Genomic DNA, 13,600 nt, shown 5'->3' with positions numbered 1-13,600 from the left:
AACCATGTTTGAAGACTCCTATAAGCAGAAGGCTGGCTACTTGATTCAGCTCCCCAGTTGAATCAAGGTACAGACACCCGACAGGCCTTCCATGTCATGGGTAAAAAGAACAGGAGAAGGGTCAAGGATAAGCTCAGTGGCAAAGCGCCTGCCTGGCAAGCACAAGGTCCTGAGTTCAAGGTCCAATTCCAAAAAAAAAGAACCGGAAAAGAGTGACTACTCTCCAAAAGCCCCAGAGGACCCAAATAAGCCAATGTCAGCAAGTGGTAAAGTATCAAGCCTAACCCATGAGGTAGGGTTGGGGACTACCACTGAGAACACCCATGTACCTCACCTGGAGCTACTGTATTCTCCCAGTTGTCACTTACACTTTCCGCTGTTTGTGCAACTGCTATCTAATATACCCTGTGGTGAAAAGCATGGCCATTCAGCCACTTACCTGCAGACCTTCCCCAGGCCAGCTTCCTGCCCATTCCCTGCCTCAGTTTCCTCACCTGGGCAAAGGGCACCAACCTCAGGAAAAGCCTCATGGGTTTGTTGGGAGGACAAGCAAGATAATGTGTGCAGAAGGCTTGCCACACAAGCGCTGCTCCCTAAATGTTGTGGGAGGATCTCTTTTATGTCTGTGATGTGGCCTGCTGGACTGACACCTCATTACCACCATGCACGGCTCTGGCTGAAGCCCTGGATACACCACTGAAGCAACCCAGGCACCCTGCAGCAAATACCTGGGTCTCTCACCTGAGGGCATTCTCTGAGCTCAGGGCTGGGACACACCAAAGGTCTGTGTCCCACAAGCACTGCTCAGTGATGACAGATGGGAAAAAAGGGTAAAGAACTGTCTTCCTCTCCCCTCAAGTGAGGACACACTGAGGTGGGTTCACTATCACCACCCAGGTGCCCACAGTGCACACCATGTGGCTTCCTTACCTTCTCCCTCACACGTTCCCAGTCACCTTCTGACGCTCACTGAGGTTGTTTCTCAGCTGGGCCACACTGCATGCCCACTTAGGGGCAGCTCCTATGCCTATGACAGGGTTCCTTCCACACAATCGGATTCCACCTGTGTGTCTCTGAGGTTTCATGCACACAAACAGCACCAACAAAAACCAAACAGGACCCTGTTGTGGCCAAGCAGCCTTTATTCCTCCCATATTCAGCTGTCCCCAGCCCAGCACCTCCAGGAGGCTGCCTGACCCAACCTGAGATAGACTTCAGAAGGGTTTTACAGGAAGTTCTCTGTGTTCTGTAATCTATCTCTACCTGCCTCTATGCACATATGGGTCACTGATGTGCTTCCAAGAGAAACAGACTCAAAGTGGGCATGGTGACGCATGCCTGTAATCCCAGGACTCTGGGAGGTTGAGTGGAGGATTGTGAGTTCAAGCCCACCCTGGGCAACTTAATGACTTTATAAGACCCTGCCTCAAAACTTACAGATTTTTTTTAAAAAACTGAATCTGTAACTCAATGTAAAGGCCTTGGAATCAAAACCCAGTACCAGCAAAACAAAACAAAACGAAGATTCAACATTTACTAATCATTTTTCTCTTCTTAAGGGAATCTTTAAACACGCATGCACGCACACAGGGCCCGGCCTGGCACTTTTCTCGGCAGCCAGGGTGCAGTCAGGCCAGGATACTGCCGGCTCACCTTGGGAGAGGCACTGGTTGGCCAATGCAACCTGCCCAGAATGCAGGTAGAGGTTGAGGCGCGTGAAGATTCCCACCAGGGAAGGGATGGTGATAAAGCAATAGGCGACACAGGCCTAGAGAGAAGGGGAGAGACAAAGAGCGTTAGGTGGACAATGCTGGGCTGGTACAGTCACACTCCCATTTTCATCCATCATATGTTTCTAGCAAAAACACAATAATTCATCCCTCTATTTTCTCGCCCAATACCCTCTCATTTTTCTCTCTTGCCTTTCCTATATATATCTGACAACCCTTGGGAGGATGCAGAGCAGCGAATGAGGAGGGTATGGTGATGAAAAGTAATTCTTCATCCATCACTGGAGAAACGGCACAGGCACCACCTAATGCTGGTAAATTAGGAAGCAGCCATTCAGAATGATTACTTGGGACTGTGGAAGGACCACAGGGGCTGCTGCAAAGAGCCCAAGGGTGGTAGACTCTTGTGGACCGGGACACACGGTACCAAGAGGCAGGGCTGCAATGTTTATATGATGCTCTGGTCCTGGCATCATCACTTCAGCATGATTTTGGGTTAAAGACAGACGTGTATTGCTCTGATACAATTTTGAGTAGCATACTCAAGAAACTGAAATTTCTTTTCAAACTTTTGAGCATTATGCTTACTAAGGAAAAAGGGGGCTAAGCCTTCCAGTTACAGGCACGGCCTACTGCAAACACAATTACTATATTAGAGAAGTACTTTATAATATTATAATAATGTATTAGAGGAAGTTAGAGGTAATTCAGCTGGCACACAAAAGTGCAAATCCATCTTGATCCCCTTCTCAAAACAATACAGGTAGAATGAATATGGCTCATCTGAAATGTTTGGGGCCAGAAGTGTTTCAAAATGACTTGTTGGAGACTGGAATACCTGTATACACATAATAGGATTCTTCAGGATAGGACCCAAATCTAAACACAAAATTCATTTGTGTTTCATATGCAATTTATACATGTAGCCTAAAGGTAATCTTATGCACGGAATAAAGTTTCACACCGTGGAATTTTCCATTTGTGGCGCCATGTTGGTAGTCAAAAAGTTTTAGATTTGGTAGTATTTGGATTTCTGCATTAGAGATGCTCAACTTGTATTAAAATTCAGATTCTTCTGATTATTTCTTTTGGAAACAATAAGAAAACACAGATAGCAGGGAAATTTCATCTGAAAAATCAGTATTAAACCGCCTTTATCTCCATATATTCGTCTTTCTCTGTGAACAGCAACTTGGTAACTCACAAACTAAATAGCCCACTGGAATTCAAAGTCTAAGAGTCCTTATCCCTAGAACATACCCGCACAAATGCAGCCGTCTTTCTGGAATGATTTCCTTTCATCACTTTCCTTGTTTCCATTGCCAGTCGGTTCACACTCTAGATTTGTTAAAAAATAAAACAGAAATGGGACTGAATGATGGCCGATCCATATTAACATCTTCCTTAGAAATTAGGACGTTAAATACACACCCAGACACACACACACACACACACACACACACACACACACAAAATCAATGCAAACTAACTAACTAGGACAAACACTGGTAAGCCTGAACTCTGAAACACCAAAGGTCCAAGGGGGCCCACTAGCTAAGGCTTGAGCAAACATTTCCAAGGGGGAAGAAAGATAGACACTCCCTAAATTAGTCACCCCTTCCAGTCAGCATTACAAAGGACCATTTTCTGGTTTAATGAACAGTCAGAGGTCACTTCCCTACTTCCAGATATCCCTTCTTCTAAGCTTAAGATCTCAAACATCTCAAAACAAAGTTCTAAATCTAAGGGCAAGTGCACAATTTAGCTATGTGGTACTAATACAAACAGCTGGGGCCACATCATTCAGTTTTAACACACTCGATCCACATTCCTACAGAGTGGGTACAGTTACTCATTCACCTTTTGTCAAGTCTCTATATTAGGTCTTAAGTGTGCTAACTAGCCTGCTAGTAGTAAAAAAAAAAAAAAAAAAAAAAAGTAAGAAGATTGTTTTCCTTGAATAACATGAAGCAATTAAAGAGACTGAGGGAAGTTTTCCAACGAAACATGAAGCTGGGGCCTATGGTTTCTGAACCGTGCACTGTGGCACCCCTGGGTGCTGTGGCATCAGGGCACCACAATTCATAGAGAAACAGACTGTGGAGTCCTGCAGAGTACTGGTGTGAGGCATCTCATGACTCAACACTGGATTGCTTTCCATCTCTTGAAGCCACATCACATATTTGAAAATGTTTTTGACAGCTACTGTGATAAAAAGTAAGTAGTGGGCAAAAGTGAATATGGAAAAAAATGATCAACAAGGAACAGAAAATAAGAGTTACAGTGTCTGAGTACTTAAGAATACTTACTTCACTAATAAGTAATTCTGATTAAGAATGAAATAAAATATTATTTTTTTCAATTTATGTTTATTACTTTTTTCCAAATGGCTGCCAAGTTCTTAGGCCATAAATACTAAAACTGCCTGAACTTTACTTTATAATAAACAGAACTGTTACTATTTCTTTTGACCTAGAAGCCATCAAGTTACTGAGCGATGTCATAATCCAGGCAAGCTAGGAACCCCTGGCAAGGCAACAAGAGACTCCAGGTGACTACTTCAGTAATGAAACAGTGTAAGTCACTTAACTCTTTGCTGCTGGCATGCAGAAATAAGAATATACAAATTTTGGAGAAGAGGTCAATAAAACCATCTAAAGATAAGCAAAGTTGTAGATTTTATTAACTTTGGAGAAAGTGCACTGCAGACCTGGAAGACCAGTAGCAGCATGGAGCCAGAAGAATCCCTGATAAAAAATGACTTATGGTGTACAGATAACCAATAAACATTTACTCTTTTGAACAAATGAATGAAAATCCTTACATGAATCAACTGCACAAGAACAGGTTCCAGATTGCAAAACATCGACCTGGACTCAACATAAAAACTGAGCTGTTGTTCAAAATCACGGCCAAAGGAAACCTAGGGTCAAAGAGAAAGATGCTATAAGAGACAATATTGTCTTTAGAGGGAATACCAGCAAAACCATCATATTCTAACTAGAAGGGCTTTATGTGAGCTGGATATGCTGGTGCTCACCTGTAATCCCAGCACTCAGGAGGCTGAGGCAGGAAGATCGCCAGTTGACTTCAAGGCCATTCTGGGCTAAGTAGAGTTCAACGCCAGCCTGAATTACATAGCAAGACCCTGTCTCAACTGCCCCCACAAGAAAAACCTCCAAAACACTTTGTGCTACTTCATCTGGTATATAACTGAAATACTGCAATTACCATCTCAGCATTATGACACAGGCCTTGAATGGGAACATAAAATGTCAAAGGGCATGAAACAGAAGCTTAAAATATGAATAGGATTTTCCAGGCTTAGAGAAAAACCGTGGAAAAGGAAATCATGGAATTTTTTTGGTCAACAGCAGCTTTTTCACAGAACATAAATTCTTTGGAACCATGTGTCAGAAGGGTTTCCCTAACAAGGGCCATGACTTTCTGCTTCCTCCTGGGGATCTGACCTCAGCAGCTCACCAGCAGCTGTTGGAGCCAAAGGAGGAAGTTTCACCATAAAGTTTTACTCTCCTCTCCTCCCACTTCTGTAAGTTTATGAACAGCTGGTTAGGAGGAAAACCTTAACCACTACATCAATCATTTTGTGCTCAGAGATTTAGTCTTGCTATTTCCATTATAGCTATCAGGTTCCACATCTTATTTCCTCATATTCTTTTCCCTTATAACTGACTTTCAGACAAAGCCATAAAAGGATAAACACCACCTACTCAACATACTCTTTAAACTAAGGACAAAGGAGAGTCACTTGGTAAAAATCCATTGGTAACTTCCCATGCGGGAACTAAAAGGAGAATCCTAAATTGTCATCCAAATTGATATCTGACCCACAGAACCAAGAGGACAGTTAAATCAATGTTTGTTGCTGAGTAAGCCACAATTTTAAGTTTTTGTTTTATTTTGTTGTTTGAACTACCAAGGATTGAACCTAGGGGCTTATGTATGTTAGGCAAGCACTCTGTTAATGAGCTACCTCCCCAGGCCTCCAAAGTTATTTTCAAAATATCATTTTTACCTCAGTCTGGCTGGTTCTGAAATTCCCATTAAAATAGAAGACGCCAAGCTAGGGATAGTAGCATGCACCTGTACTCCCTGTTATTTGGAAAAGGAAAGGTTGAGGCAGAGGATCACTTTAGGCCAGGGGTTTGAGGCCCGTCTGGACAACACAGTGAGACTCTGTCTCACACTGAACTAAACTAAACTAAAATTAAAACTAAACAACAAAACTTGGTAGTCATAGATGTTTTAGCTTTGAGCACCAAGAATTAAAGCAAAGGTTGTCCAGGCTGGGATAGTACACTGGTGTGGTATTTCCAAAGAAGGTTGCAATGATCCATTCCACTCTACTTTTCAGTTTTTATTCTTGTTTTGAAACAGGGTGAGACATCACTGAATTGACCAGGAGGGCTGGAACTCTTGATCCTCCTGTCTCCCAGAGTGCTGGACTGCACGCATGCACCATCATGCCTGGCTGTTTGTCCTTTTGCAAAGTATCTCTGGACTCTTCCTAAAAAAAGACAGAGTCCCTTGTCCTCCTCTCCTCCAGTGCTGGCCCCATGACTTGCGCTGACCAACAGAATGCAGCCAAAGTTCATTGTATACTTTCTAGCTTTGGCCTTCCAAGGCCTTGCAGCTTCTATCTGTGTCCCCAAGAAGCCAGCACCATGTGGGACAGCTGGGCAAGACTTCCAAGCGATGAGAGTGGTGAAGAGGAAGGGGCTTCCTGGAGGAAACTTGAGCCGCAGTGGCTGACACTAGGTCCAGGAATCAGAGTAAGGCTGTACTAGATTCTCTGGTCTGATTAAGCCATGGGAGTCCACACTTCCCTGAGCAGCCTGGTTACTGCCCAGCCAACCCATAAAACAAACAAAGCCACTGCACTTATGGGTGAGCTGTTCCACAGCAGTGAGTAACATGGATGGAGTTCGACGTATAGCATTTTACCTGCCCAGCATTTTTAAAAATTTTAAGATAGGGTCTCAATGAGTTGCCCAGGCTGAGTTCAAACTTCTAATCCTTCTCCCTCTGCCTCAGAGTGCAGGGATTACAGGCATGCACCAATACACCCAGCTGCCAGCACATTTCTTGCCATCCTCTGGCAGTCAACGCATCACCTGCTTCAGGGAGCCGCTTCTCTCCACTCCTGGCCCTTGTGACTTGGATCACTTAGGTGTGCAGATGTCTTCAGGCCTAGCCAGCCGCCACTGTGCCTGGGCCATGACCCAAGTTAATCCAAAGAGATCCCTCACAGAACTTCTGCAGGTGCCCTCCTGGTGGGCTGCAGGGTTGTGGGGAGACAGAATCCTGGAGACCCTGTGGTGAGCAAGTCCATCCAAAGTGAAGGCAGCACAGCAGAGTGTGGAGCCAAAGATGGATGCAGATGTCACAGGGCCCCCATTCCAGCTGTTCCTTCGGCGTTTCTATCCCTGGACTTTTGTCACATAAGCAAATTAATCCCTCTTCTGACCTCCCTCCTCTTTATTTTTCCTGAAGTCAGTTTGTTTTGGCTCACTTTGCCCCCACACAAGTATTGGCTAACGTAATATGTTTTCTAATTTTAACATCTCAGAAAATAAAAAACACCGGGGAACAAAATGTTAACCGCTTGCACCAGAATGGGGATAAACAATGATATCACATTTCCAAGTGCACTGAAACATCTACCCTCAAACTTACCATTTTTATAAATCCATTAATCAGATGTGCCAGTGTTCTTTTCTCATCCTCAAGAGTGAGTGCACTAAGATCAATAATTGTATATAATTAACATGGAGTAGCAAATGAAAACTTCTGAAGACAAAAACACACAAGAGTGTCACAATTTAACAAGTAAAAATACTGTGTGTTTTTCTCGATCTCAAAAACTTCCAATAGGCTGTGCATTTTCCATTGGATAAAACATAATTTAAATGAACTTCTCCCCTTCCTCAAAAATGCCATTCTCAAGTTACACTTATTAATAGGAAAAGAGACAGTAATTTTCTCATCTTTGGAATTTAGGCAGCAAGTCCTAAATTTGGTAATTCAGGGGCCGAGGTCATAGTTTCTGCCAGACAAGCATGAGGTCCTGAGTTCGATTCCCAGTACCAAAAATAAATAAATAAATAAATAAATAAATAAAATAAATTTTATAATTCAAATTTTAATACTATATTACAAAAAATCTTGTCCATCCATAAAGAGCTTTCCCAGTGAACACCCACAGCCCTGTCATCAAGAGCCAGCCACGAGTGTCTCACACACGCATTTTTGACACAACTATCCACTCCTCTCTCCATCCATCCGTCCATCTGATTTCAGGCTACCTCTTAACATGTATCAGATCTTAGCCTTTACTGGCTAATAGAAAATTGAACACAAATGTAAATAAAAACATCAAGGCTTTTTATACTCTTAATTATATATATGAAGGACTATAAATAGTTCTCCAGTTTTATTTTTAAAAAATTTAACAGCCTGGGTTGGATGTATGGTTCAGTGACAGAGCACTTACCTATCATGCACAAAGCCCTGGGTTAAATCCCTAGCACAGCAAAAAAATGTAAAACGAAACAAACAAACAAAAACTTAAGAGCCCAGAGAAAATAGGAATGAATGTTTCTGTTGGTTTATTCTAGGAGACTATAAGCTTTGGAAATGACTGCATGGTTCTCTTAGTTCTTTGGAGCAACAGTGCCCGGCCTCCTCCACAGCCAGATATGATGATGAGATATATATGCAAGTGATATGTGAGCCTTCCAAGTACTGTCTCTTTAAGTAAGCTGCTGTCCTCCAATGAAGCTGTCCATGCCATAGACTTGGTCAAGGGAGGCCAGCTACCATCAGGAAGCCAAAGTTGGCATAGCTCGGGGCACACAGCAACAAGATGGAAGGCACCTGGTCCCTGGATGATGTGCCAGGGTCACTGTGCTGCCTCCCGCTCTCATAAGCCAAAAAACAGTATCTTCTAAATACAAGTGCATTTTTGAGTGTTTCTCAGGCCTTTATGTCTATTTTTGTCTAAAAAGTTCTATCAGGTCTATTTATTATTAAAATAAATATTTTTGATATTTTGAGTTTTATAATTACTTATGCATTTGAAAGAATCACAAAAGATTCTAAAATTAAGAAAATCAGAACACAATGCATCTTGTTGATGGTGATATTCCAAAGTTTTCTCAGTTCTTGTAACATTGTTCATTAAATCAAGCTGCTGTGCTTACAAATTCTTTGGTGACTAAAATTTCAGGCACAAACATGCAGAAATTGTCATAAGCACAGTCAAATGGAAATATGTTTGAAAAAAAATTAAAAGGAGAGGAGTGGTTGAAAAGCAAGATCTGTAGACAGATCTGAGCCTCAAATATACTGAGCATAAAGTCCTTCATGTAAGGAATGGGAGCAATTTCATTTCAATGTTAAGTAATAGGCTAATGTAAGACAAAATTAAAAGGCGTTGTTACTGGACAAGTACACTCACTATGCTATCTACTGCTCTTAAAAATCTCTAGGGTACATGGGACTTGAGCTCAGGTGGATGAAACCAGCCTTTTCCCCTCAAAGAAATCCCTTTGTACAAATATCTGCTACCTCATTTTCTCAAGGTTACCCCCAGCCTACCCTCCTGGACCAGAATGTCCTTGTTAGCAAGAATCTTAACAGACCCAATAAAGCTACTCCCAGTAGCAATTTATAGCAGTCACTCCCTAATGTGCTATTAGGCAGTACTTAAACACAAACCACATTGTGTTTCAGCTTTAAGCAAGGCTTACTTCACGGAGTCATGCATGGTCTTGCAAATGTGCAAAAGGGCATTCAGAATGACCGGGTCCTTGGTAGGCTCTTGCTGATGCCTAAAAGACATAAAAAGATAAGAGTAAAACGTCGGGCATTGACAGGAATGAAAGAATGGGATTATTCTCATCTCCTGCATGGATCTGAAGAGCCGCAAATTATCTGGGTGGCCTCTCACACAGCCCGGTTTGCCAGTAATGGGAAATGTTCTAGTTTTCCTCTTCATTCTTTAAGTAACAAGTTTGCTCTTTCACACAAATATTATAACTTCTAACACAAAAGTCATGGAAAAACTGCTACACTTCCTAAGCCAAGCAAAGGGTAAACGTGCCTCATTCTTTCTTGCACCTTCCTAAGCTTCATCCAGCTTGCCTATAATGTGTTAAGTGCCACAAAATCAGTACCTTGGTTTTCTAAATAATATAAAAGGGCAAACTTATAAATAAATTTTTATGTAAGTCAGTTTCCAGCATTTTAGTGATAAATTAATCTTTGGGAAGGAATTAATCTTTTAGAAAGATAACATGAAAAGCTTACAACATATTTGAGCAACAAACTTGACTGTTACAAATTTAACTGTATCTCTGTATTTAATATTTAAAGCAACTTTAATTGTACTGTAACCGTGTTCTAAACAATAATGAAACATGAAATCACATACTAAATAATCTAGTTATATACTGCCTGATACATTCAAAATCAATACAGTATATAACTTCTAAGACTACCTGCATTGTTTTTCCTTTTCCTATACATATTACTGACTTTATTATTTATGTTTTCTTTTGGTCTCACTTCAGAAGGAACTTTCTTTTTTTCTCCTGAGATGAGGTCTTGCTATGTTGCCAAGGCTGGCTTCAAATTCCTAGACTCCAATGATTCTCCCACCTTAGCCTCCTGAGTGCTGGGATGACAAGCATGGGCTACCACGCCTGGTGAATACATAAGATCTTAACTATATATAATGCTCTATTTTTCTCTTAAGACAAGGTCCCAATATATAGTGCAGGCTGGCCTCAAACTTGCTATGTAGGCCAAGCTAGCCTCAAACTCACAACTGCCTCAGCCTCCTGAATGTGGGGATTATAGGCATGCACCACTATGCCCAACTCACAATGTTCTTTTAAAACTTAGTATCTTGGATTAAAAAAAAAGAATTAAAATTAAAATAAAAACCTTTTCTGCACATACCACCTTAAAATTGTTTCATATATCACTTATAGAGGGCAATTTTGGGAAACATAGACTCAATAAAATGGAAGGAACTAAATTTGAGAACTGATACAAATTAGCCAGCTACTATTTTAAATACTGAAGATGAAAACCTTCCTAGTGCTCATGCTTTCATAAGCACACCTTTATTTTTATTCTTGAAGACGTTACTCCTCATGCAGTTCATCGAAGCCTCCTCTTCCAAAAGGGATACTGCCAGGCAGACCCATGCTATTTCCGGTCAGTTTGCCTTTGTAACCACTGATTAACCAACTTTTATCATGAAGCCTGCTTTTCCTTGTGGTTCTCCTTCCCGGTATAAGGTAGGTACATGTCACCAGGCCTCAAACTGCATGCCCTGAAATCAGCACATTTCACAAGGGCACTGGGAATGAAGGCTTCCGGTGACACCGAGTGCACTCACTTGATAAAGGCTTCCATGATGTGTTTGCAGACCTCTACCCGCACACACTCTTTCTGGAACATGTCCAGAAATGGTAGAAATTTTTCCTAAAAAGTAAAGTAGGAAGAAATAATTTATGGATCACTTTTTCTGAGATGTTCAAGATTTGTGTGAAAGGTCACACTGGAGTTCTAAAAAACTACTGCATATTGAGTATCCCTAATTAAAATATATGAAATCTAAAATGCCCCAAACCCAAAATGTCTTGAATAGCGACAAGATGCCACAAATGGGAAATTCCAAACTATGGAATTTTGTTTCATGCACAAAACTATTAAAGCTATTGTTTAAAATCACCTTTAGACTATGTGTACTGTATATGGTATATACAATATGTAAATGAAATCTGTGTTCAGATTTGGAGATCCTCTTCGAAGCATTTCATTACCTATATGTAATTACTCCAAAATCCAAAATCAAACACTTCTGGGTCCTAGGCATTTCAGATAAGGGATATTCAACCTGTACTATTAAAGTAACTTGTATGTACCCCAGAGATCAGTGCTGGGACCAGTTCACATTTTGGTGAACCATCTGGGCAACCTTTAGATGGCCATAAGCTTTCTCAGGTAGTAACATGCAAGAGAACTTTAGTCTTTTCTGACTGTACTGACAAGCAGAGTGAGAAAGTCAGAGGCAGCTTATTTAAAGACTGGTCTCAAAACCAAACTGCTTGGCTTTGACTCCTGGCCCTGCCTTCAGGAACTATGACCTTGTGCAGGTCACTCCTTCTTCCAGCATCAGTTTTCTCATCTGTAAAGTGGTGGCATCAACACCACCTGCTCCCCAATGGTAGGATGACGATGATACAAGGCAGCACAGAAAGTCTCAGCACTGCACTGGGTATGGTACACATCCAATAAGTATTAGTTTCTATTATCAGAAAAGAAAACCAGACCTTACAATTCCAAGAGCATACATAAATGAGACCCAGAAGATGGAAGCTAAGGTAAGGGACAGAGAATGTTACCATACAGAGTCACCGAGATTCCTGCTTGTCGAAGGTCCTGCAACAAACTAAAAAGCCTGTTGCAGGGGACTTTAAATTTAAGGGAAATGCAGCAAATCTTAACTCCATCAGACACTGAGGCAACCATTACTTCGATGCAGTGTATAGTTTTGACAATAAAGTGCATGAGAAAAATAAGTACAAGTTAAATGTCTCTAATCTACAAACATGGAATCTGAAATATGGACTTTGGACTAGGAATGCTCAAGAGATAGTCTATGCAAGTATTTCCAAATCTGGAAAGCTCAGAAATCTGAAATACTTCTGGACTCAAGCATTTTGGATAAAGGATGCTCAATCTATATCATGTGAAAATCAGTACGGAAAAGGAAATGAGGAGGCTGAGGGTATCCAATTTATTATTCAGTCTTTTTTTTTTTTTTTTTTTGGTACTGGGAATCTAGGTCAGGACCTCACACTTGCCAGATAGGTGCTGTGCTAAATCCCCAGCCCTGAGGGTATCCAATTTAATCACAGGTTGGAAATGTGTTTTTCCCAGGAGGTGCACACATCCATTGCTGAGTGATGAATGAGAAAGAAATAATCCTGTATTTTTCATCGAGGCGCATACCATCCCAAACATACCCAACCTCATCTGATCTCAGAAGCTAATCAGGGTTGGGACTAGTTAGTACCTGGATGACAGAAACAATACTTTTCTTCCAGTTTATGTGTGGTATTTTCCCAAATGCTGCCTAAGTTGCAGGATATAACTACTCATTAATATGATTAGACCTAAGTGCTTTATGGAAGCAACTTTGAGTATTTCTTCTGGCCTAGGAAACCATTAAAACAGGATGAAGACATTGGATATAAATTTCCAAAGATAACTAAGAAACATTACTTACCACTGAGAAAAGAACTGAGAAATCATGGAAGTGGGCAATCACTTTCTTAATTATTGACTGAAGCTATAAGATAACAACAACAAATTAATAAAACTTGTTTTTTAAAGACAACCCTCTTTCATAACTTGCAATCACAACAAGCTAAGTCAAACTGCTCCAGAATGAGAAACAAGGGCTGGGGATATAGCTCAGTGGCACAAGTGCCTGCCTAGCAAGCACAAGATAGTGAGTTTGATCACCGGTACAGCAAAAAAAAAAAAAAAAAAAAAAAAGAATGAGAAGCAGGGTGAGATCAGGCCTGTCTCAGTCTCATTTTACCCTTCTTATTCTGTACATCCCACTTTACAGTCTTGGAGGAGCAACTCTGCCTCAGCCTCAGCTGTGAAACAGAGCTCACAGCAATGCCTGTCAGGATTCCAAGGGGTGTTCCAGGTCTTAGAGCAGGACTTGCCCCAGAAGCCTCTCCACTAAACTCAGCTGTTGCTGCTATTCAAGGGATAGGAAAACTTTTCTGTAAAGGTCCTATAGTCCATTACAACTACTT

General features: G+C 41.3%; 1 protein-coding gene across 7 annotated transcripts in view; it reads right to left on the bottom strand.

The window, feature by feature from the left end:
* LOC102009884 (chromosome unknown open reading frame, human C16orf62) overlaps window positions 1-13,600 on the bottom strand; it is a 123,164-nt gene that overhangs the window by 40,471 nt on the left and 69,093 nt on the right. For all 7 annotated transcript variants that reach the window (XM_005391112.2, XM_005391113.2, XM_013517710.1 and 4 more), the window contains 7 exons: window positions 13,057-13,119; window positions 11,161-11,246; window positions 9,503-9,583; window positions 7,428-7,491; window positions 4,555-4,653; window positions 2,991-3,068; window positions 1,654-1,768 (listed from right to left, as the gene is read on the bottom strand). In XM_005391112.2, coding sequence (XP_005391169.1) covers window positions 1,654-1,768; window positions 2,991-3,068; window positions 4,555-4,653; window positions 7,428-7,491; window positions 9,503-9,583; window positions 11,161-11,246; window positions 13,057-13,119 — 586 coding nt within the window. The remainder of the gene's footprint in view (window positions 1-1,653; window positions 1,769-2,990; window positions 3,069-4,554; window positions 4,654-7,427; window positions 7,492-9,502; window positions 9,584-11,160; window positions 11,247-13,056; window positions 13,120-13,600) is intronic.

The sequence above is a fragment of the Chinchilla lanigera genome, unplaced genomic scaffold, assembly GCF_000276665.1.
Source record: "Chinchilla lanigera isolate Chin_1 unplaced genomic scaffold, ChiLan1.0 scaffold00041, whole genome shotgun sequence".
In the NCBI taxonomy this organism is placed as follows: Eukaryota; Metazoa; Chordata; class Mammalia; order Rodentia; family Chinchillidae; genus Chinchilla; species Chinchilla lanigera.
The sequence above is the reverse complement of the archived record's forward strand: the minus strand, read 5'-3'. Positions and strand labels throughout refer to the sequence as shown.